The sequence below is a fragment of the Phocoena phocoena genome, chromosome 8 (assembly GCF_963924675.1).
Source record: "Phocoena phocoena chromosome 8, mPhoPho1.1, whole genome shotgun sequence".
NCBI classification, from domain to species: Eukaryota; Metazoa; Chordata; class Mammalia; order Artiodactyla; family Phocoenidae; genus Phocoena; species Phocoena phocoena.
Window position 1 is genome coordinate 38,550,604 of NC_089226.1, and position 23,858 is coordinate 38,574,461.

Genomic DNA, 23,858 nt, shown 5'->3' on the forward strand with positions numbered 1-23,858 from the left:
GAAAATAAAGACACGGTCCTCCCTCTTGGGGTATTTAAATTTTAGTTGGTGAAACTAAATTTACATACCTGAGATCAGTAAACAGTAAAAGACAGTATGTGATCAGGTATCAAAAGTTCTGTAAGAATTTAATAATAAAAGTGACTCTAGAGTGTGACTACTTATTGTAAAGGAAGAAGTGGATATTTAAGACAGGCTTGTTAAAAATATAGAATTTGGTTTGGTGGAAAGGTACAAGGTACAAAGACAGGCTCATGTTTCCATCTTCTGCTCTTCTGCTCATCCAGCACTGTCGAACTATTTGTAGTTTCTCAAGTGTTCTGTGCTCTTTGATAATTCTACACTTCTGTAGTGTTTTTTGTTTGTTTTTGGAATTCCCTTACTTGTTTGTCAGCCTGACAATTTCCTATCGTTCAAGACTCAGTTCAGATGTCACCTCTGTGATGTCTTCCCTGAACTTTCCTGGGTAGAGTTAGGTGCTTTCTTTTCTTTTCTCCAAGTTCGTAATCATAGTCCTTCTTTCTCTTTCTCTTTCTCTCTCTCTCTGCCCTCACCCCACCCCATGTGTGTGTGTATGTAGTTATAGAGTTATCACATTGCACCATTATCTACTTGTCTGTCTCTTTCACAAGCTTGTGAGCTTTATGAACATGAGGGTTTTGCCATATTTATCTCCAAATCATAGTGCCTGGTGTAATGGTTTTTCACATTAGCCTGATCATTGGATGAATAAATGGATGGTTGAATAAAAAGAAAGAATTAACCTGGAGTGTATTCATGAGTACTGGGGAAGCTTGTCCAGAGGGAATGTGGATGGTAATAATACTTAGCCCTATTCTTACCAATAGAGCTTGCAATTTATCAGTATTTGGAGATAAGATTGAATAGGCAAAGTAGGACTGGTTGGCAGTGGAAGTTTTAAGAAATAATAGAGTTACAGTTAATAAAATTTCTGAAATTGGTTTTTAACACGCCCATTTTTCAAACACTGCTTTTGTATCTTGTAGTGCTTCCACTTCTCATTCAGAGAATTCAGTGCATACAAAATCAGCTTCTGTTGTATCATCGGATTCCATATCAACTTCTGCAGAGAACTTTTCTCCTGATTTGAGGGTACGTATACTGTTTCTAAGTTCTAGTGAAGTATTTTCTGTTAGCTGTTTGTGGCCACACTATCAATATAACCTTTAATTAAGAAGGAGACACTGATGGAAGTCTCAAAGACCTGAGTCTTTATGTAATATCCCAGAACAGGCCATTCTTATTTATTTGTAAAAGAAAAATGTATAATTCATCTCTGGGTTTGATATCTTTAAGATAATTAATGAATTTTTTTGTGATATAAAAGATTTTCATGAATACTCCCATAATGCTTTACTCCCAATAATAGCTAATATTTTTTGAGTACTTACCATGTGCCAGGTATTGTTCTAAGTGCTCTAATGAAATATCTCTTGTAATACTTTTAGCAATTCTGTGAGGTAGAAGTTATTATTACTACCATTCTACAGATGATAGTAACTCAGAGAGAGATTAAATAACATGTCCAAGGTCTCATAGCCAATAAATTTAATTGTCAGTATTACAGCTCATGTAGTCCAGTTCTGGAGCTAAGTCACTTAAATACTGTGCTATAGTTGCTACATACCTCATTATAGTATGTAGGTATTCCTCTATTTATTAAAGGTCTTGTTGCTATGAAATTAACCATATCAGTGATATCCTGTAGCACTTTGTACATTTTTGGATTCATCTGCTTTTCTACTGCTGCTTGTCTATGAATGTTGGGGAAAATGAATTTCATATGTAGTGATAACCTTTAAACCTTACCTCAAAATCTTTTTATTCTGATCAAGTGACTGCCTTCTCAGTGGTTATACTTTCACAATTTTAACTAAAACGTTGTTTTCATTAATGAAGTCATTTGCTGTTGAGAATATATTGAGAATATATCTTTGTCATGTATTTCATTTTCAAAACCAGAATCCAACAAATGTAAGGAGACAGGTTAGAAGCTTGTGTAAAGGTTTCTGCATATTTGCCATTGTCTCTTGTGAAATGTCATAAAATACTAAATTGGATATAGCAGGACTTTAAACATTGCTACAAATGATAAACATTTATCTTTATAATCTGAATATATGTTGTGCTGGTTAAAAAGGACTCATATTATCATTAGCTGTTATCTTGAAGCACAGCATACATTTAGGGCAGGGTTTATCATTAATAATAGTGGATATAAGTCCACTGTTGCCTTTCATTAATTTATTACTATTTAAAAATACATATTTGATATATGTATCTAACCTTGGTTTAGTCATTATATTAATAAAAATACATTAAAGGCCTGTAGGCCTCTTGATAATTTTGAAATTTTTTGGCCTACTTCTGGTCAGATTTTATTAGTTAAAAAATCATCGTTTTTAACTTCTTGTGACTGATAAAGAACTCATATTAGGAATGGGAGAACTGTCGCTTTTATTTTTAGCCTGTGCTTCTGTTATTAATATTATATTTTACCTGCTGTTTCTTGCCTAAAATATGTTAAACCATGCGTGTATTCTTGTGAGGGTTAGCTTAGTTTTAAACTACTTAACTAGGCACGGGTGTGAATTGCAGTACATTGAAGGACGCTGAAAGGAGGCCTCCACTGTCAGCTTCTCTGTGTGCAGACCCCCTTTATTTCCTCAGGATGTCATGTATACCATAATAAGAGTGACTGGCTTACATTGGGACAAAATAAGGGTCATAATGTTAATCTGCAGGTTAAATATTATAATTTATTTCTTATTTTTATTAGATATATATATATATTTTTTTTTTTTGCATCACGCGGGTCTCTCACTGTTGTGGCCTCTCCTGTTGCGGAGCACAGGCTCTGGACGCTCAGGCTCAGCAGCCATGGCTCACGGGCCCAGCCGCTCCGCGGCATGTGGGATCTTCCCTGACTGGGGCACGAACCCGTGTCCCCTGCATTGGCAGGCGGACTCTCAACCATTGCGCCACCAGGGAAGCCCTAGATAAGTTTTTAATTTTAGAACAGGTTTAGATTTACAGAAAAATTGCAAAGATCCTACAGAGTTCCCAAATACTTGACATCCAGTTTCCCCTATTATTAATATCTTACATTAGTATGGTACGTTTGTCAAAATTAATGAACCAATGTTGATGCATTATTATTAACTAAAATCAATGCTTTATTCACATATCCTTAGTTTTTACCTAATGTCCTTCTTTTTGTTCCATGGTCCATCTGGGATACCACACTGCATTTAGTAGTCATGTCTCCTTAGGCATGGCACCTCTTGGCTGTGACAGGTTTTGCTTTCTTTCTTTGTTTTTCATGACCCTGTTAGTTTCGAAGAGCACTGGTCAGATACTTTGTAGAATGTCTGGTGTTTTACCCATTATTAGACTGGGATTATGTCTTTTGGGGAAGAAGACCACAGAGGTGAAGAGCCATTTTCATCATATCATATCAAAGGTACATACTATCAACATGATTTGTCACTGTTGATGTTAACATTAATCACTTGGTTGAGGTAGTGTTAGGTTCTTTCACTATAAAATACTCTTTTTTCCCCTTCTTATCCTTATACTATACTCTTTGAAAGGAAGTAACTATGCACAGTCCATGCTTAAGGAGCCCAGACTACCTTGTTAGAGTGGAACAACTTTTATTTCTTTTGCATGAGAGATTTGTCTCTTCTCCCTCATTTATTGATTTATGCAATCATTTATTTATATCAGTATAAACTCATGGATATTTAGTTTATATATTACAGTCCAGTACTACTTTGTTGCTCAAATTGTTCCAGCTCCAGATTGGGATTTCTTTCAGTCAGATCTTGTGTCCCTTTGACATACTCCTATCATTATGGTGTTTTGCTGTTGTTGTTGATTGTTTTGTTCGTTGTTTGTTTATCAGCTCTTCCTTACTTTCTGTCACTGCAAGATACTCCAAGCTCATCTTGATACTTCCTGCCCCAGTCCTAAAATCATCATCCATTTCTCAGGGAGCCAGATTTCTTTTATTGGAGAATGGTATTAGAAACCAAGATCTGGGCACTACGTGCTCCCTCCCTTCCTTCCTTCCTCTCTCCCTCCCTCCTTTCCCCAAAAAAGGTAACAAAGTACTTTTATTTTCCTTCTGAAGCAAAAGATCATTTGCATACATCCTATTTGGAGATAATGAGTCTGGTGATCATATGTAAGTTTGTCTGGAGTAGTCTTATTTTATGCTGTTGTCCCTTCAGGTTTTACATTAGACACAAAAATATCCTGAATTATTGACTCTCTTAGCACTAGGATACTAAGGGAATCTTAAATTTATAGCCCAGCCGCTCCACTGCACGTGGGATCCTCCCGGACCGGGGCATGAACCCGTGTCCTCTGCATCGGCAGGTGGACTCTCAACTACTGCGCCACCAGGGAAGCCCAACTCAGATAATTTTTAATAGACAAATGAAGAGACAATTGTTAAATGTTAAATTAAGGAGAAGATGGTTTTGGGCAACCAAAGGTTAACCGTACTTTCCACAGTACAGTGCCTGAAATGACAGAGAAAAAAGAAAAAACTAATATGCTTAGGCTGACTGTTTTCCTGTTTCCTCATTTTAAAAGATATCCTTGATAATTAGATATAATCTTTACCTTAATCACAGTCTTTTTTTCAGTTGTGGAAGGGAAATGAAGGAGTAACATTTAATATCATTTTAAAAATGCAGCCTGATTTCAAATGTATGTGTAGGGTGGAGGAAAAACATACTTCTAATAATTGAAAAAAGTGTAGTATGCTACCTGGATAAATATTTATACACGCCTTATCTCATTTAACTTTCACAACAATCCTGTGAGACAGATATCACTACCCCGTTTGACAAAGAGCAACCTGATATTTAGAAGAGCTGAATTAAATCATGTGCTTAAAGGCACACAGCTGGGTGTTGCCCTTGTATTGATATTTGGTCTCAGATTGGTCATATTCCTGTACAGCACATTATCCAGAGAGACTATTCTCCCATGATTTTGTTGCTAAGTTTTTTCAAATGTGAAGTGCAATTTTCTTAATTAAAAAGAATAACTTTAACACATTTTTGAGGTAGAAATAGCAGTTTTCAATATCCCTTAATAAGTGAGAATTGCTTTTCTAATTAATCATAAAAGATGGTTTTTCTAATAATATCTGATCTCTCCCCCTTCTCAATTTTGTTAGTTGATGATATTTTGCTTTTATTATGTATACCTTTAGTGGCTATAAAATGGTAGTGTTCTAGTAAATAATAGGTGCAACTAACTGCAGACAGCTATGTTGTTCTTTGACCATGGTTTGGCTCTATTTATGAGATGAGGGGCTTGGTATGGTAGTTTGAACATCATCATTCACAGACGATTTGAAGTTGGTTAACCTCTAGGCTTTGAGTTCTCCACATAGCCTCATGTTTATCTCTGCCCTGAGCCTCAACATTTTAGAAGCTCTGTTAGTAACAACTTTTTTTTTTTTTTTTTTTTGTGAGCCTCTCACTGTTGTGGCCTCTCCCGTTGTGGAGCACAGGCTCCAGACACGCAGACTCAGCGGCCATGGCTCACGGGTCCAGCTGCTCCGTGGCATTGTGGGATTTTCCCGGACCGGGGCACGAACCCGTGTCCCCTGCATCGGCAGTGCGGACTCTCAACCACTGTGCCACCAGGGAAGCCCCAGTAACAACTTTTAAATAGAAGTGTAAAGAACATAATGCATTGAAAAGCTAATCCTGCTTCATTAAAAATATTAAATTGAATTGTATAGGTTTTCTGCTGCAGGCACCATGAAGTGACACTTTCCTGAAAGGTTAGTGTTGTAGTGGAGTAATAGCTGTGAAAGCTTCTGTTATGAATTTCTTAGTCAAGCAAGATTCTTTGCTCCTACATCAGTAAAGCAGAATGGAAAATCAGTGGGGGTAGTGGACTATTCTAGATATCTTGAACTTATATTTACTCAGGTGGAATTCTATTTGTGGTACTTTTTCACCCTGTGAGCCTTGTTTGTTGTGGAAAAAGTCATATACAGATTTAATCCAGTAGATGTATTTCTAAAAAGTTGAGCACAACCTTAGGCTTGATAAATTGAATCCTCAGTAACATTAGGGTTTTCTCTTTGCTTCATTTGTTCTTCACTTGTTAGTGCAGCCTATTTAATTTCATTTAAAAAACTTAAAATCCTTTCGTATAGAATTTTTAATAAATTATTTTAAAATAAATTTGCAATTTTTAAAATCAGACTTTCTTTAATAAGAACATATTTTTAAAGTTTGACAGTAGAATTAAGAACCTAGGGAATTTGTGTTTGGTTGATTTATTTGCTCACTGAAGACTAAAATCCCATGAAATACAGGATTTTAAAATTCAAATGCGCAACTCTATTTATTTATAAATTTTAATTAGTATTTATACTATTTAATAGTATAAATAGTAATTAGTGTAGCATTGGGCTTTAAGCGAAGTATGTTCCTTAAATGGTGGTGATTAAAAGATAAGGTAAAAGTTAGGCTACGCAGTACCCCCTTTCCTTTGTTGATGCCTGTGATATGGCACTTATACGGATGTTTGTCTACAATTCAAAATCAAATATTAAAATGAAATTGTATTCTTTTTTTTTTTTTTTTTTTGTGGTATGTGGGCCTCTCACTGTTGTGGCCTCTCCTGTTGCGGAGCACAGGCTCTGGACGCGCAGGCTCAACGGCCATGGCTCATGGGCCCAGCCGCTCTGCGGCATGTGGGATCTTCCTGGACCGGGGCACGAACCCATGTCCCCTGCATCGGCAGGCAGACTCTCAACCACTGCGCCACCAGGGAAGCCCCTATTCTTTGTTTTTTATCTCTATTTTAGAAGGCCTATTTGACCTCAGAATATATATATATATATTTATTTATTTATTTATTCATTTATTTATATAGTTTATGTATACATAAATATATATGAGATAAAAGTTAATATTTTGGGTTTTGTTCTTAACCATCTGCCCTTGAAATATTTAATGGGCTTAAATCAAGCAAGTGTGATTGTCCTTTCAAAATTTGTGTTATATTGTTCATATTTATTTATGAACCAAAGGTCAGAGATAATCGGATTATTTCTTATCTAGAGTGTGTACATGAATGTAATATTGACATATTCTGTAAGTATGCAAATCTAGTTGGAATGAGTTTAAGGCTCATAGAGCAGATGTTAGGTAAACAGAGAACAGTGTCTATTATACATAGTTATTTAAATAGCCAGAGCAAAACTGCTTGAAGTTAGCACTTATTATGATTAATACCACCACCCCTCATACCAACATCAACTCTTTAGAGCCTAGGAATTGAAAAGAACATCTTAGCAAAATAAAGAATATCCACCAAAACTCCACAGTAAGCCTCATACTTAATGGGAAGATGTTAGAAGCATTTCCTTTAAACTTTGAAACCTGATGATGATTTCTATCACCACTTTTATTCAACATTATGCTAGAAGTCCTAGCCATTAAAATAGGAAAAGAATAAATAAGAAATGAAAGGAAGAAACAAAACTTCTATTATTTATGAATGATTGTATATACAGAAGACTTAAGAAAAATCTATATGTACAGTGGAAAAGGAGGTAGCAAATCCATGATTATTATATGTTAGGTACTATGACAAAGGTATACCTTGGGAGCAGAAAGGGCAGAACATTCTAAAGCAGTTTACATTATAAGTAAATAAAGTACTATTACATTTAAACATACTTAAAGAAAAAACTTGGAGGGCATTTACAAAAACAAGAATTTAAAGAAAAATAAACGTTCTGGAAAGAAAAAGAGAATATACTATAAGATATATACAGATAAGATATAACTGTTGTCCTGTCTTGTATCCTTAGAACTCCATATTTGGAATGTGGAAGGTACCCAGGAAAAGTGTTTTGACTAATCAGTTGAAGAGAATGAGAAATACAAAGTTACTTTCTCTTTTAACAGAATGTCATATCTTTTGAAAAATGCTCATTTCCCCTTTACTTCCCATTGTTAACAGTCCCCTAGTTCTTATATCTGATAGGCTTGTCTTTGTCTGATGCAGCTAATGCACTACCGTAAGGCTAATTTTCCTCTGACATCACTTCCATATGTGATACCCTGTTTAAAAATTCTTCAAGGGGATCCCCGTTTCTTACAGTAGTGAGTTCAGACTTCTAAACCTTGTGTTCAGGGTTCTGTGTGTTTGATCCCATCACAACTATCACACTGTATCTCTAACTGTCCCCAAGTGTAATCCCACCCCGATAGATAGGGATTCTTCTTTTAGTCCCTTACACAATATGTGCTCATTCACACTTCTATTCATGATCACTCACTCACACATCTGGAATGTACTTCTCCTCTTCAGTGAAACAAATCATGGTCAGCCCATTTATCATAGACTCAGTCCCATCTCTGACCCTTCTAGCTCATTATGATCTTTTTTTTTCTGATGGGAGATATTTAGATAAAAATCAGAGAGAGAACTATGTTGAAAAAGCTTTGAAGAAATTGTATGAGGAAAATTTGGAAGAGAGACAGTCACTAATTCAATTCCTTCATCACACTTGGAAATGTTCACAGTTGTCTCGTTTCCATGCTTAATAGAGAAATGACTTCAGACCACACCCTCATGATTTCCATTTTACTGAAACTTTTCTCTCAAAAATTACCTGACTCATATTTGTAAAATTTTGTATCTTTTATAATAACCTTGAGAGGTTTTTTTATTATAAAAGTAATACAGTGTACTAATTTGTGGGAAATAGAAATAGGATTAAGGAAAAAATAAAAATCACCAGTGCCTCTACTACTGTCACCATTACTCTTAGTATTTGGTACACAAAAGAATCTTCCTTAAAAGTTTTACCTAGAACTTTTACAGTTACAAGATTGGGTATCAGAGTAAAAGTTCTTCAGCTCTACTCACCACAAGTTCATGATGTCAGCAGTTGGCTAAGCTATAGTAAGTAGGGTCTTAGATGCTGTACTGTTGAGTAGTCTATAGCATGTTTATAGGGTTTGTAATTATTTTGATGTGATTTGCAGATTATATTGCAGGTATTATTAACCCCTTTAAGGCTTAAAAGAATAAAAGCTCTGAATTAACTCTGTTAAGGGTTTTAGTAAAAAGAGCCAAATAATTATAATAGAAACATATATAGAGGTTATTAAAAAATTAGAATGTATGGAAAAATTGATAAACATAAAAGTATATTTAATATAGTCATGATGCAACAGGAATAATAGTGACTATATTCAGTTGATAGTAAGGAGATAAAGAAAGTGTTTGTGCCTAAAGTATATTTAATTAGGTAGAACACTTACTAACATGATCCTGGTACTGGAGTAGAGAATGTTTCACACTTCAAAGCTAAGCATAGTAAAAGTGCTGCTGATATAACTTCCTTTACAAGACAGAGAGGGTTCCACATAATTATCTTTATATATGCAGAAAAGGCATTTAATAAAGAGTATTTGACCAAATTTAACCTGTTTCAGGCTTTTAGAACTTTTAATTAGAAGGGAATAGGTAAATACTTCTTAAGCATTGTGCCTAATATTAAAACATTAGAAGTAGTCCCATTAAAGAACAAGACAGGGTACCTACTATCATGCCTGTGTTATTTAGCATTCTTTATAAGTACTGTCTGATGCAGTTAGAGAAATATAGTCTGCCCCCTGAATCCACAGGTTCCTTATCAGCAGATTCAACTAACTGCGGATTGAAAATATTTGGGGAAATAAATTCCAGAATTTTCAAAAAACAGAACTTGAATTTGCCATTCACCAGCAACTATTTACATAGCATTTACATTTTATTAGAATTTTTTTCAGTAATCTAGAATTGATTTAAAGTATGTGGGAGAATTTGCATAAGTTATATGCAAATACTACGCCATTTTAAAAAAGGGCCTTGAGGAGTCTCAGATTTTGGTATCCAGGGGGAGTCCTGGAACCAATCCCTTGTGGATACCAAGGGACAACTGTACATTGGAGGCATATTACTGAAAAGGAGCATTCTTTTTACCTGGAAGTTAAGAAAATCAAATGAAAATTATTAGAAACAAAAGACTAATCAGGTGACTGCTTACAAAAAGAAGCTTGGAAGTTATCTGTCCTAACAAACAAGTAAAAAGCCAAAAAGTTGGAATTTAACTCTTCTTAGATCCATCAGAGAATTGAGATCACAGGACAAATGGCTGTCTCCCAAATTAGAGAGACAGGCAGAACAGAAACCCGTCAGCAGAAACTGTCTCTGGAACCAGTAAGGGGCAGGACAACTTAAACTGTAATTGACAAATTGCTGGCGGATCATTGTGGACAAGACTGAGAGTTAAATACTCAAGGGGATCCCAGTCTTAGGGGGGCCTTCATAGTTTTGTGAGTTTTACCTATAGGAGCCCTACCAGGTTCTCACAGTGAGAAAAATCTCTTTTGCTTCTGGCAGAGGGAGGGGAAAAGCAGCTATTTTGAAAATGTCCAGAACATTCTGTTCTTCTTAACAAGGCCTGCCCTCAAAAGAAACTATTTTACTAGCCCAGCCTACGGGCTTTGTGAGAGCCTAACTGACCTGGGGGAAGGGGAATACCCAATTCCAGCCTCCTCTAACCTTCCCCATGGGAGAAGAGAAATACAGACTTCAGCACCCTCTAGCCAACCTGTCCTATCTGGGGGTGGGAGGGGTGGAGGGACAAAGAAGCACTTGTAAACATCACACTGCAGGGGCACAAGCTCACTAAAAGACAGAGGACTATGGGATTCAGTCATAGGACCATAGAACATTTCCCCTCCCACCTCCTCACCTCACTATGACATCATTAGGGGCCTGTTTATCTCAGCTCTTTTTACCTGGTGCATCATGTCCAACTTTCAGCAAAACATTACAAGGCATACTACAAGCCAAAATTGATATGTAAGGATCAACAGCTTTCTATTATAAAAATACTTATAAATATCAGGAAGGGAAAGGTCCTATTTATAATAACAATTAAAAATATAAAATATCCAGGAATAAACTTAAGATATAGGAAGAAACTATATGAAGAAACTTTAAAACTCTGCTGAGTAATATAAAAGAATACTTAAATAAATGGAAAGTCATACTTTGTTTTTTGATAGATAGTTTAATTCTTGCTTGTTTTGTAAATAATATGGTTAAGACTTGACAAGTTGATTCTCAAATTTGTAATGACAAAAGTCTGGAAACAATAGAAATGTTTTTTGCTTAGGGGGATGGTTAAATAAATTATGTGTTTACAATTGTATACTGTGTAGTATTTGGAAAGAAAAAATGGATTTTCATATGTGGCTATGAAAATATGTTCAAGATAGATTAAAAAATTCAGGACAGAAGAGTGTGTTTAAGTTTCCATTTGCTGAGAATTGTTGAGGGAGGTCTAGAAGAAGCCGCGGATACATAAAGAGGGGTATTAATTAGAGGCAGGTAGAATGAGAACAGGGAGATATGTTGGAGGCTGTTTGTACAATTCCAAGTAAAAATTGATAAAGGGCATGCGCTAGGGTAATGACAATGCAGAGTAAAGGACAGGTTTGAAAAAATATTTATGTGGACGTAATGTGTTTAAGCTGCCTGAGTATTGCAGATTGGGGGAGAGAGGAGTCAAAGATGATGACTCCAGGTTTCAAACCTGGTGACAATTCATGGGTTCACTTCTTTTCTATCGGACTGCCCCTCCTTTGTGTACTTGCTGTTCCTCTCTCCTGAGCTAAACAAGGTGACCGTAATATGTCCTTTATCACTTGCTCACCCCCAAACTCCTTACTCCTGTCTTCCTTATGCTTTCTTTCTCATAACTTCAGCTATCGTTACTTTATGGATGACTCCCATATCTTTACCTCTGGTTGTGATCTCTTTCAGCCTCTGATCCATCATATCACTTGCTTGCTATACAGTTACAGTAGGATGCTATTATGTCATGATCATAGTCTTAGTTCAGTCATACATCTGTTCAAGTTCAGCTGCTGTTGTGAGGTATATGTCACCTTGGAAAAGTTGCTTAACTTCTCTAAGGGTCAATTACCCCATTTAGAAGTGGGAATAAAAACACTACTGCTCTTTCAAGGTATTATAAGCAGTAAATGAATAATGATCTTCTAAAAGCAGTGCATTAACCAGGTCAGGTCATGATGATGTCTTCTGTGTATGAGGTAAAATGAAAGTAATGAGATAATATTTTAACTACCTACCTATCTACTTCTGTTTGTTTTTGGCAGAAATTGATATAAGCCATCCTTTACTGGGAAGAAGTGTTCTTTATCACAGGATTATATCATTCTAACTTTTTGGTTTTAAAAGTCTCCTTTCTTTTATGAAATGATATTGGTCATAGATGGTAGTTTTTTTTTTTAATTTTTAAAATTTATTTATTTTTGGCTGCGTTGGGTCTTCGTTGCTGCACGCGGGCTTTCTCTAGTTGCGGCGCGTGGGCTTCTTTTTGTGGTGGCTTCTCTTGTTGCGGAGCATGGGCTCTAGGTGCACTGGCTTCAGTAGTTGTGGCACGTGGGCTCAGTAGTTGTGGCTTGCGGGCTCTAGAGCAGAGCGCAGGCTCAGTAGTTGTGGCACGTGGGCTTAGTTGCTCTGTGGTATGTGGGATCTTCCCGGCCCAGGGCTTGAACCCGTGTCCCCTGAATTGGCAGGCGGATTCTTAACCACTGCGCCACCAGGGAAGTCCCAATGGTAGTTGTTTTTGTGGTTATTTTAATGTCCTAAGTTATTTTTTTTTAAATAGTTGCAGCCCTATGTTTTTTTTTTTTTTTGCGGTACGCGGGCCTCTCACTGTTGTGGCCTCTCCCGTTGCAGAGCACAGGCTCCAGATGCGCAGGCTCAGCGGCCATGGCTCATGGGCCCAGCCGCTCCGCAGCACGTGGGATCTTCCTGGACCGGGGCACGAACCCGTTTCCCCTGCATCAGCAGGAGTCTCAACCACTGTGCCACCAGGGAAGCTCTGCAGCCCTATATTATTCCCCTCCTCAACCTCCACAGTTTCTCCTATTTACATCCTATTTACATATTAGTGTGGTGCATTTGTTATAATTGATGAACCAATATTGACACATAATAATATTAATTAAAATCCGTAGTTTACATTGGGGTTCAGTCTTTGTGTGGTACAGTCTACGGGTTTTGACAAATGTATAATGACATGTTTCCACCATTACTGTATCATACAAAGTAGTTTAACTACCCTAAAAGCACTCTTTAATCCACCAATTTGTCTCCCCCCCTTCTCCCTGAACCCCTGACTACCACTGATCTTTTTACTATCTCCATAGTTTTGCTTTTCCAGAATGTCATATAGTTGGAATCATCTAATACATAGCCAGATTGGCTTCTTTTACTTAGCAGTATGCCTTTGAGATTCCTCCATATCTTTTTGTGGCTTGATAGCTCATTTCTTCTTATCACTAAATAATATTCCTTTGTATTGATGTACCACGGTTTGTTTATCCATTCACTCACTGAAGGACTTTTCTGTTGCTTCCAAGTTTTGGCAGTTATGAACACCTTGCATTTTAAGATTTAAACTTGAAAATTTTTCTTGATATTAGGTGTGTTATTCCTAGGGCTGCTGTAACAGAATATACAGACTGAGTGGCTTAAAACAACAAAAATTTATTCTCTCACAGTTCTGGAGTATGTAATAAGAAATATATATATATATATATATATATATATATATATATATATGTATCTTCATCCTTAAATCTTGGTCAGAGCTCCTAAAACTTTTGTCATTTTCTAAGTGATAAGAGCCATAGGAGCATCTTTTGTTATAATATTTAGTTTTTGTCTCTGTTTCCAGAGTGATAAAAGTAAAAGCATCTTTTGTTATTCATAACACACCCCTTTGGATCACACCTGAGTTTATATTAATGAATGACTTTTGGAAAGCCCCTAAGGATGGGGCCTGGTTGTCAGGAGAACCCACCTTTGATTAGGTTTGGAACTTTCAGCCCCCTCCCATCTCTGGGGAGGGGAGAGGGGCTGGAGGTTTAGTTAAATCACTAATGGCCAGTAATTCAATCAATCATGTCTAAGTAATGAAGCCTCCGTAAAAATACCCTTATCCATAAAAATACCCTTACCGAAGGGGTTTAAAGAGCTTCCAGACTGGTGAACACTTTGAGGTTCTGGGAGAGTAATATGCCCAGACAGGGCCTGGAAATTCCACACAGCCTCATACCTCATTCCTTGCCATATGTAGGTCTTCCATCTGGTTGTTTCTGAGTTCTGTCCTTCATAATAAACTGGCGAATGTGGGTAAGGTGTTTCCCTGAGTTTTGTGAACCATTTTAGCAAATTATTGAACCCAAGGAGGGGTTGTGGGAACCCCTGATTTATGAACGATTGGTCAGAAGTACAGTTGGCAACCTGGGACTTGAGATTAGTGCTTGAAGTAGGGGGCAGTCTTGTGGGACTAAGCCCTTACAATGTGAAGTCTGCACTAACTATGGGTGATAGTGTAGTAACTGAATTATAGGGCACCCAGTTGGTATCCGCTGAGAATTGGAGAATTACTTGGTGTGGAAAAAAACACACATCTGGTGTCAGAAGTGTTGAGAGTAGAGGATTGGAAAACAGTGATTTTTGTTTCTTTCTCACAATCTAAAATCAAGGTGTTGAGAGGGTTGGTTGCTTCTGAGGGTTCAGAGGAAGAATCTGTTTGATACCTCTTTCCTTGCTGCTGGGGAGGACCAACGATCCTTGGTGTTCCTTGCCTTGTAGATCCATCACTCCAATCTCTGCCTCCATCTTCATATGGCATTATCCTGGTATCTCTGTGTCTTCTAGGGATGTCTTCTTATATGGATAACAGTCATATTGGATTAGGGGTCCACCCTATCCAGTATATCCTCATTTAACTAATTACATCTACATTGACTCTGTTTTCAAATAAGGTCATGTTCCAAGGTGCTGTCAGTTAGTACCTCAACCTGTGTTTATTGAGGGGCACAATTCAACCCATAGCATGAAGTGATGCTTTCCAGACTGTTCCTCTGTAGATACTCGCCCTTTTTTTGTTGTTGTTCAATCATTGATGGTGATGTAATATTATCCATATCTTACTAATTGTGGTTTCAGCTGAAAACCAGTGTCCTTGGCAGTGTTATAAAAAGAACGGGCTTCCTTGTGCTTGAATTTGGATGTACTTTCAAATATGTAACCAGTAAGATCCATCCCAGACGCCAGTCTGTGCCTCTTCAGAGTTTGGTTTGTATGATTCATTTGCATACTTTGTGGTTTGTCAGTGAAGTATAAAAATAGAATAAAGTGAAATTGATGTAAAATAATTTTCTTTAATAGAATTATCCAATGAAGAGTAAGTTCATTTTTTTCTTCACAGTTCTAGTACATAAAGAAGCTGTGAGAGATAGTGTATAACTTCTACAGACTCATTTTTCCCTTTCAGGTGATTATAATTTAGTGTTTTGCAGATTTCAGAAAAATTCTTTCCTATCTTTCTGTCATCTGACATTCCATGTGAAAACTGACCCATAAACTTACCAACTTCCAGATCATCATTATAGACAAGGTTTCTGAATTTCCTTTATAGTAATTTCCTGATCAGAGAGAAGGAGAGAAAGGCAGGTAGGTTAGAGTTGCATGGAAAGTTACTGAGCATTTCGAAAATAGTTTGATAAAGAGGGCATGGAAGAAAATGGGGGGAAAAAAAACATGGTTGGGAGAGAGCAAAACTGAATTATGTTTTAGGAATAAAAAATTATGCATTTCAATCTGTGTGTTTTTTTCCACCAGTAAGATTTTAATGTGATCAGTACACTTTTCTTGATAGTTAAGAAAAGGATTAAATATTGTATTAGGTGCTAGTAAAGAGCAGATTTTATATAATCTTATCTATTGATATAGCCAGAGCTCTTGAGGCAGGCCAGCATCTAATGCATCTGATAGTAACAGAATGGATAGCCACTTAGTATCATGACTTTGGTCCAGTACGAGAAAGTGTTTTATGTATTCCAGGGGGTTTCTTCTGGGGGCAATTTCTCTCTTCCTCTCATATCTGAGGGTTATATAACCTTTTCTCTGCTGAAGACGGTTCCATGTGAATGCTGACAAACTTAATGAATCTGTCCGGCTTTGCTGTCTTAGTTTCTCTACTCTCATTTTAGGAAGGTAGGACCCTGGTGTTTCTGAGTTGACCTCTTGTTTTGACCTTAACTCCTTTCTTTGTTTAATCTGCATTTATTTTTTCATTACTGACATATCTGAAATGCAATTCTCTTCAAGTAAAAAGCAGCCTGTATTACTCAATAATTGCTTGTATTTTTTTTTTTATAAACCTAGGGTCAAATTTGATCACTTCTTCCAACAAGCTATTTCATATGCATCTTTATTTCTCCTACCACAGACTAATCCAGGATTTTGATATTTCTCTCCTAGATTATTATCCTTTCATCTTTATCATATACAGTTTTGTGCACCTTTATGACCATGCCGTTTACCTCTATCAGAAACCTGCAGTGGTTTTCCTTAACATGACTGGTCAAGTTTAAAATCCTTACTCTCCCCACTCCCCCCCATATTTTATTATAAACATTTCCAAACACACTATTGAGTTGTATCAATTCTCTATATGTTCAATATTAATCCCTTATCAGATATATGATTTGCAAATATTTTCTCCCATTTGGTAGGTTGTCTTTTTTTGTTGTTGATGGTTTCCTTTGTTGTGCAGAAGCTTTTTAGTTTGATATAGTCCCACTTATTTATTTTTGCTTTTTTGCCTTTGCTTTTGGTGTCAAATCCAAAAAATCATTGCCAAGACTGATGTCAAGGAGCTTATCCTTTATATTTTCTTCTAGGAATTTTATGCTTTCAGGTCTTACATTCAAGTCTTTAATTCCTTTTGAGTTGATTCTTGTGTATGGTGTAAGATAGGAGTCTATTTTCACTCTTTTGCATTTGGCTGTCCAGTTTTCCCAGCACTATTTGTTAAAGAGACTGTCCTTTCCCCATTACATATTCTTGGCAATTTTGTTGTAAATTAATTGACCATAGATGAGTGGGTTTATTTCTGTACTCTCTATTCTGTTCCATTGATCTCTGTGTATTTTTTATGCCAGTACCACACTGTTTGACTACTATAGCTTTGTAATATAGTTTGAAATCAGGAAGTATGCCTCCAGCTGTGTTCTTTCTCAAGATTTCTTTGGCTGTTCAAGATCTTTTGTGGTTTCCTACAAATTTTAGGGGTTTTTTTTGTATTTCTGTTGAAAAATGCCAGTGGAATTTTGATAGGGATTGCTTTGAACTTTCTATGTTTTTAGTGTTAAAATTTACCTCTTTTTATATTGTGTATTCATGAAGAAATTATACTGGCTCTAGTTATTTTTAATAGTCTTTTCCTTTAAACTATGTAATGTTGAAAGTTATGTGGTTAACACACCATCCTATTACAGAATTAGAATTTTCTGAACCTCACTGTATATTTACCTTTATCAGTGAATTGTATATTTTCATGTTACTATTAGTGTCTTTTCATTTCAGCTTGAAGAACTCCTTTCAGCATTTTTTGTAAGGTAGATCTAGTGGTGATAATTTTATATGGCTGATCTAACTTTTATCCATCTGGAAATGTCTTCATTTCTGAAGGATACCTTTGTTGGATAGAGTATTCTTAGCTGGCAATTTTTTCCTTTCAGCACTTTGAATATATCATTCATTCCACTCTCTCCTGGCCTGAAAGGTTTCTGCTCAGAAATCTGCTGATAGCCTAATGGGGGTTCCTTTGTAGTTTACAACCTTTATCTTACTGCTCTTAGGATTTTCTCTTTGATTTTTTTTTTTTTTTTTTTTTTGCGGTACGCGGCCCTCTCACTATTGTGACCCCTCCTGCGCAGGCTCAGCAGCCATGGCTCACGGGCCCAGCCGCTCTGTGGCATGTGGGATCTTCCCGGACCGGGGCACGAACCTGTGTCCCCTGCATCGACAGGCGGACTCTCAACCACTGCACCACCAGGGAAGCCCTGTCTTTGATTTTTGACAGTTTGAATATAATGTGTCTTGGAGAAAATAATTTTGAATTGAAACAATGGGGGATCTATTAGCTTTATGAACTTCAGTGTCCAACGTTCTCCCCAGGTTTGGGAAGTTTTCAGCCGTTATTTTTTTTTTAATAAGCTTTATTCCCCCTTTCTTTTCTCTTCTCCTTCTGGAACTCCAGTGATTCTGCTATTGATTCTTTTGATAGTGTTCCATAGATCATGTAGGCCCTCTTTTATTCTTTTTCATTTTTCTTTTTTGTTCTCCTCTGACTGTGTTATTTCAAAGTTCCTATCCTCTAACTCATGGATTCTTATCTTCTGACTGTTCTGTTCTGTTGTTGATGCTTTCTTTTGCATTCTTCATTTCATTCATTGAATTCTTCAGCTCCAGAATTCATGTTTGGTTCTTTTAATGATTTCTGTCTCTGTTTATTTCTCATTTTGATCATGTATTGTTTTCCAGATTTTGTTAAATTGTCTCTTTATTTTCTTGTAGGTCATTGAGTTTCCTCAAATGTCTGTTTTGAATTCTTTACTGGATAAATCACAGATCTCTGTGTCTTTGCCTTCAGTTACTGGGGGATAATTATGATCTTTTGGTAATGTCACAGTTCCTTTATTCTTCATGTTCCTTGTAGTTTTACATTGCTGTTTTGGCATTTGAAGTAAGTTGCTTCCTCCAATCTTTACTAGCTGAGAGATACTTTTTGTTGATCCTACTTGTGTTCTGGGGCTTTCTGTTTTCTTGTATGGGTACATCAGCTCCACACTTCTTGCTCCCTCTGGTGGCAGAATTGTTAAGCTTGTATGTCTTCTCTAAATCTTACTGTGACCCAGGCTGGCTGTTGGTTAATCTCTCTTTCATTTTCCAGAGGGTGGTGCTACAGCTCAAGATCGTGGTTTCTCTCTTTCCCATAGACCCTGGCTTGTTTTCTATGTATACTCCCTGTCTACCTGAGCTTCACTGTTGTTGCCCTTGGAAATGTGAACAAGGAGCTGGCTGCAGAGTGGGGATGGTCTGGATGTGGCCTTTGGGGAATTGGGAGTTTTGGTGGGTCAGATTAGGGGATCTTTGGATGAAGTTTTGCCAGTGACTCATGGTGGCCTTCCTCCTGGAGTCTAGAATGCAGAGAACCACATCCATTTAATGCCCTCTGGTATTCTTACCTGCCTCTTCCCTGAACTCCTCCCTTCCCCCAGTCACGGAGCTCTTGCTTTAATAATACTCTGAGGCTGTGGGAGAGAGTTGGGTTTCTTTAGCAGTGTCCCCACAGCTGGGAAAGCTGTGTGCTCACTCACTGTTTTCCCTTTTCCCCAGAGGCATTCCAAACCTTTTTCTCCAGGCTGTGCCACCTTGGGGGGAGGGGTGATACTGGCAAAGGTCCTCTTACCCTAATGGGTCCAAACTTGTTATTTTTTTTTTGTTGTTCCCACTGGGGTGCTGGAACTTCTTTAGAAACCTGAACTTCCATAAAGCCTTTCTCATCTGTGGGTATTTGCTCATGTCATTGTTTTCCTGGTACCGCAGTTAAGAGGGGTTGGAGTCAGTTCACAGGCTCCTGCTGGTTCTACAGCCTGTATCAGGTTCTGTCTGCTTTTTACACGATGCAGTGGTGGGGGAGACTCCTTCTAGGTCCCTCGGCATATGGTGCTGGATTCCGTAGCTCCCATGGGGACACTTTTGTTCATGGATAGATACCAAATTTTAGAAGTTAAAGGACAATGAAAATGAGGGATGCCTTATGCTACCATGGAGCTAGCATCACTTCTCTTGCTGCTTTCTTTAGAATAGTAAGATGCTTGCTATTCTGTAGCTAAGTCTAGAAGTTAGTAGGTCAAGAGTTAGAGAGATATATGATTACCTTTATGACATGCTGTCTCAAATATTAATCCCGGTGTATTTTAGAGCAGAGGAATAAAGCACCATGTGAATAAGCCATTGTGAGAAGAAACAGTGCAAATTTATGTTGATGCTTCTCTTAAGTGAATAATAAGTATTTCTTATATTTTAACAGCATCTTGCAAATCCCTTTATGATGCAGCTATCTCATTTCATATTCACAAGCCTGTAAGGTGGATATTAATATTACCGTAATAATATAAATGATGAAACTAAGACTCAGAGAGGTTAGTATGGTGGCTACTGCCACCAAATGGGTTTTCTTTTGTGTTTTTTGGCTGGAAGGCAGTTAGGATATAAAAAACTTGTCTTCACTGGGTACCACAAATTTCTTATATATAAGTTTTAATTTTCATTCCCCTTTTTCATCTTAATTACTGCCTTGGGTAATTTTTTTCTTTTTTCAAAAGCAGGACATGTGGGTTACATTTTTGTCAACTTGGCGTATATGAGAATGACTTCCACATTAGAGAGGTCACAACATTTTCCTTCAAGAATCTGATAACATTTTCTTATTGTCTTCTAGAATATGGTTTTATAGAGAAATTTGAAGGTAGCCTGATTTTGCTTTTGTATGTAAATTCTTTCTCTTTCTAAACATTTTTGTCTATATTTTCACAGTTTGTCTTTTAATTACAGTTCAGAAATTTTTGCTGAGATACACCCATATATGTCTGTTCACTGATTTTTATGTGGAACATGATAAACTATTTCGATCAGCAAACTTAGAAAATCTTTACTCATTTCAAAAGCATGTTCTTCAGTTACATATTGGATTGTTGCTTCTATCCTGTTTTAATTTTTTCCTTTAGGGAATAGAATTCTTGTATTGGTTATCATCTTCTCTCATGATTTTTATGTCTGTTCTTTTCTACAAATTATTAGAGGGTTTTTCACATTTGCCCTGTACATAAATGCTGTCTTCTGAATAATCCATTCAGTTCTTTATTAACTCCAGCACAGATTTTATTTCTGCTGTTACATTTAAATTTTTTTGTAGTAATTCCTTATTTTACCCATTTCTCTTAGTTTCAGTCTCTCCTTTCTATTCCTGTTTCCTAGGGGATAGGCTGGTTTCCTTTTGGGTATGCCATATAGTTTATACATTGTTTCTACTAGTGCTTATAGGAGTATTTTCAGAGAACTGCTCTTTTTTTGAGCTTCAGGCTGATACTACCTTTTTCTTGTCAAACAATCTTTTTTTTTAGGCCCGATTTTTTTTTTTCTCTTCTGTTTCATTAAGGATAGATTGGTTCACAATCAGTGTTTGCCAGTAAACAAAGGGTCTGGATTGCCCTTGACCTTGCTTTGTGTACTTGTTTGAGTTCCTTTCTATGTCTTGAGCTCTAAAGTGAGTTGTTCATGTATAACCTCCAGTGTATGCCTATTATTAAAAGTCTGTCATCTGGTGCAGATTTTCCAAACAAAGCTGTCCATCTTGCTTCTCTTCATTGTCTTGTTCTCTGACATTCTAGTCCAAGAGTATATGAGAGCCTATGATTCTCAACATGTACTGCTTGCATGCGTTTCCCTGTGTCTTTTCTCACTTTGCAAAGCTTTACTTATGAAGATTGTACCTCGTCATACACCTGTGCCTCTGCCAGAACTGCCTTTCTCTCCACACCTGTCTACAACACACATATTTTCTGGGGTTTGCAGCTTCCTTCCGAGTACAGAAATATAGAAAGAGAGGAAATGGGGAACAACACTGTAGCAACTATAAGAAGGTATACCTGTGCAAAAGAGAACTAGTGCCCAGCTTTGGAAGTGACATAATCATTGTATTTCCAAATCAAGTGATAGTGGGCAAAGGATAAAGCAGATTCCCTTTATGTGATCTTTCACATGTGTAACCTTGTTTGGTTTTTTCAGTATACTGTGTGTTAGTTATTATTCATATCTTTTGATCTAATTGTTTTCATAATTAGTAGAAATTCTTACCAGATTCTGGCAATCTTGTTAGTCTAAATTTTTACTATTATTATTAATTTTACTATTATTATTTCTATAAATAGAAAATACTTATTAAGTATATATTTTGTGTCAACACTGATGTAAATGCTTTAAGTGTATTAACTCATTTAAGTTATAACAGCCCTTTTGTGGCATACTGTACTTATCACCATTTTATAGGTGGAAAAAATGAGGCATAAAGAAGTTGAACACTTGTCTAAGAGTACTTAGCTAACATATAGCACAGTCAGGATTTGAAGCCAGGAAGTCTATATATTTGCATAGTGCAGGTTTTTATCCTGTTTTTCTGCATCTTCATGGACTCGCCCTTTCTCCTTCATTCCCTACTTCTCTCTCTTCCTTTTTTCTTACGTTTCTTTTATGACTGCATAAACGACTATATCAGGAACTGGCAATGAGATACCATTCAAAAATATGACGTTTTTTGAGTTTTAGAATGTGGAATATTAACAAAGTATGTATGTGTGTATATATTTTAGTTCTTTAGGTATTGCACTAAGGTATCTTTCTGAAATAAATTTTAAAATTTTCAAAAGAATGAATTTGTTTAGATTGCAAATTTATTGAACAGAAGTAATTTGTTCTTTGTAGTTCTTCCTTTATTTGCCTTAGGTGAGCATTGGGCTGTGGCAGTAATGTCTAACCCTTTTGTGTAATCCTCCCTCAGCACCTAACTTAAACTAGGGAATGACTTGACTATCAGTAAGAATTAGATTTATTGCATTAGTGCTGCCAATATGGGCACCACTAGATAGATGGCTATTGAACACTGGAAATGCGCCTGGTCTGGTTGAGATGTGCTAGAAGTATAAAACATACTCTGGATTTTGAAAGCTTAGTATGAATAAAAGAATATAAAATATCTCATTAATACTTAAAAATATTTATTATGTGTTGAAATGACAATAGTTTTGACTTACTAGATTTAATAAAATATGTTATTAAAACCAATTTTTGACTTTTTTCTTTTTCTAATGTGACTATAAGACAATTAAAATTACATATGTGCCTCGTGTTATATTTTTATTGGGAGTTCAAAATTGTATAAGTTATGGTATCTCTTCTCTAGGGGTCTAGTACGGAAGAAGACAGGCAATTAGAGTGGTGTGGTAAGTGCCAGATAGGAGCTCACGCATGGCAGACATCTAACTCAGTTTTGACGGCCTGCAGAAGGTGACCTTTAAGGCAGTGGTAATGCCTTGTATTTTCTCCCTTTTACCTTCTTTTGAGGACTCTTAAGTCTACTTTTTGGATGGAAGGAAATAAAAGTCAAAAGCTATTTAAAAAAAAAATTGAGAATCTTTTTTCTAGTAGTATTGGTTCTCAGTCTAATGAAACAAATCGAGGTTGAAGTAGAAGGCCTGAGTCTGCTCACAGAGACCACTGCTCCGCCCTCCCCCCCAGACAGGCTAGGACAACCAAATGGATGGTAGTGCCTCTTGCTAAGTATGGAACACAGATCAATTTTAAATCTGTTGAGTACACATTGTCTGTGAGACATCTAGATGGAGAGGAGCATTAAGCAGTTGGATGTATGGAACTAGAGTCCAAGAAAAATCTCAGCTGACAATGTAGACTGAAGTTAGGTAATGTCATAGATAAGGTATGAAATCAACAGGAAGTGAGTAAAGTGAGAAATGGACGAACCTTGAAGAAATAGGGAGGGTTGAGAAAAGGGCATATAAAGGTCATTGAAAAAGAATGGCCAGAGAAGGAAGAGTTTAGCCAGGAGAGTGTACTTTCAAGAAGCAGGCAAGTGCAGATAGTATCACATGTAGCTAGGAGATAGAAATAAAGACTGAGAAATACCCATTGTCTTTAATACTGAGGAGGTTATTGGGGAGAAAGCAGGTTCCCTGGAAGGGGTTGGGTTAGGTCGCAAAGCCAGATTGCAGAAGGTTGAGGAATTAATGGGAGGTAAAGGACTGGCGACAGTGAAGGTT

General features: G+C 36.8%; 1 protein-coding gene across 1 annotated transcript in view; it reads left to right on the forward strand.

Moving 5' to 3' along the window:
• MTMR2 (myotubularin related protein 2) overlaps window positions 1–23,858 on the forward strand; it is a 108,528-nt gene that overhangs the window by 37,282 nt on the left and 47,388 nt on the right. Inside the window, exon 2 of the mRNA XM_065881330.1 lies at window positions 1,008–1,113. Within this exon, the coding sequence (XP_065737402.1) occupies window positions 1,008–1,113 (106 nt within the window). The remainder of the gene's footprint in view (window positions 1–1,007; window positions 1,114–23,858) is intronic.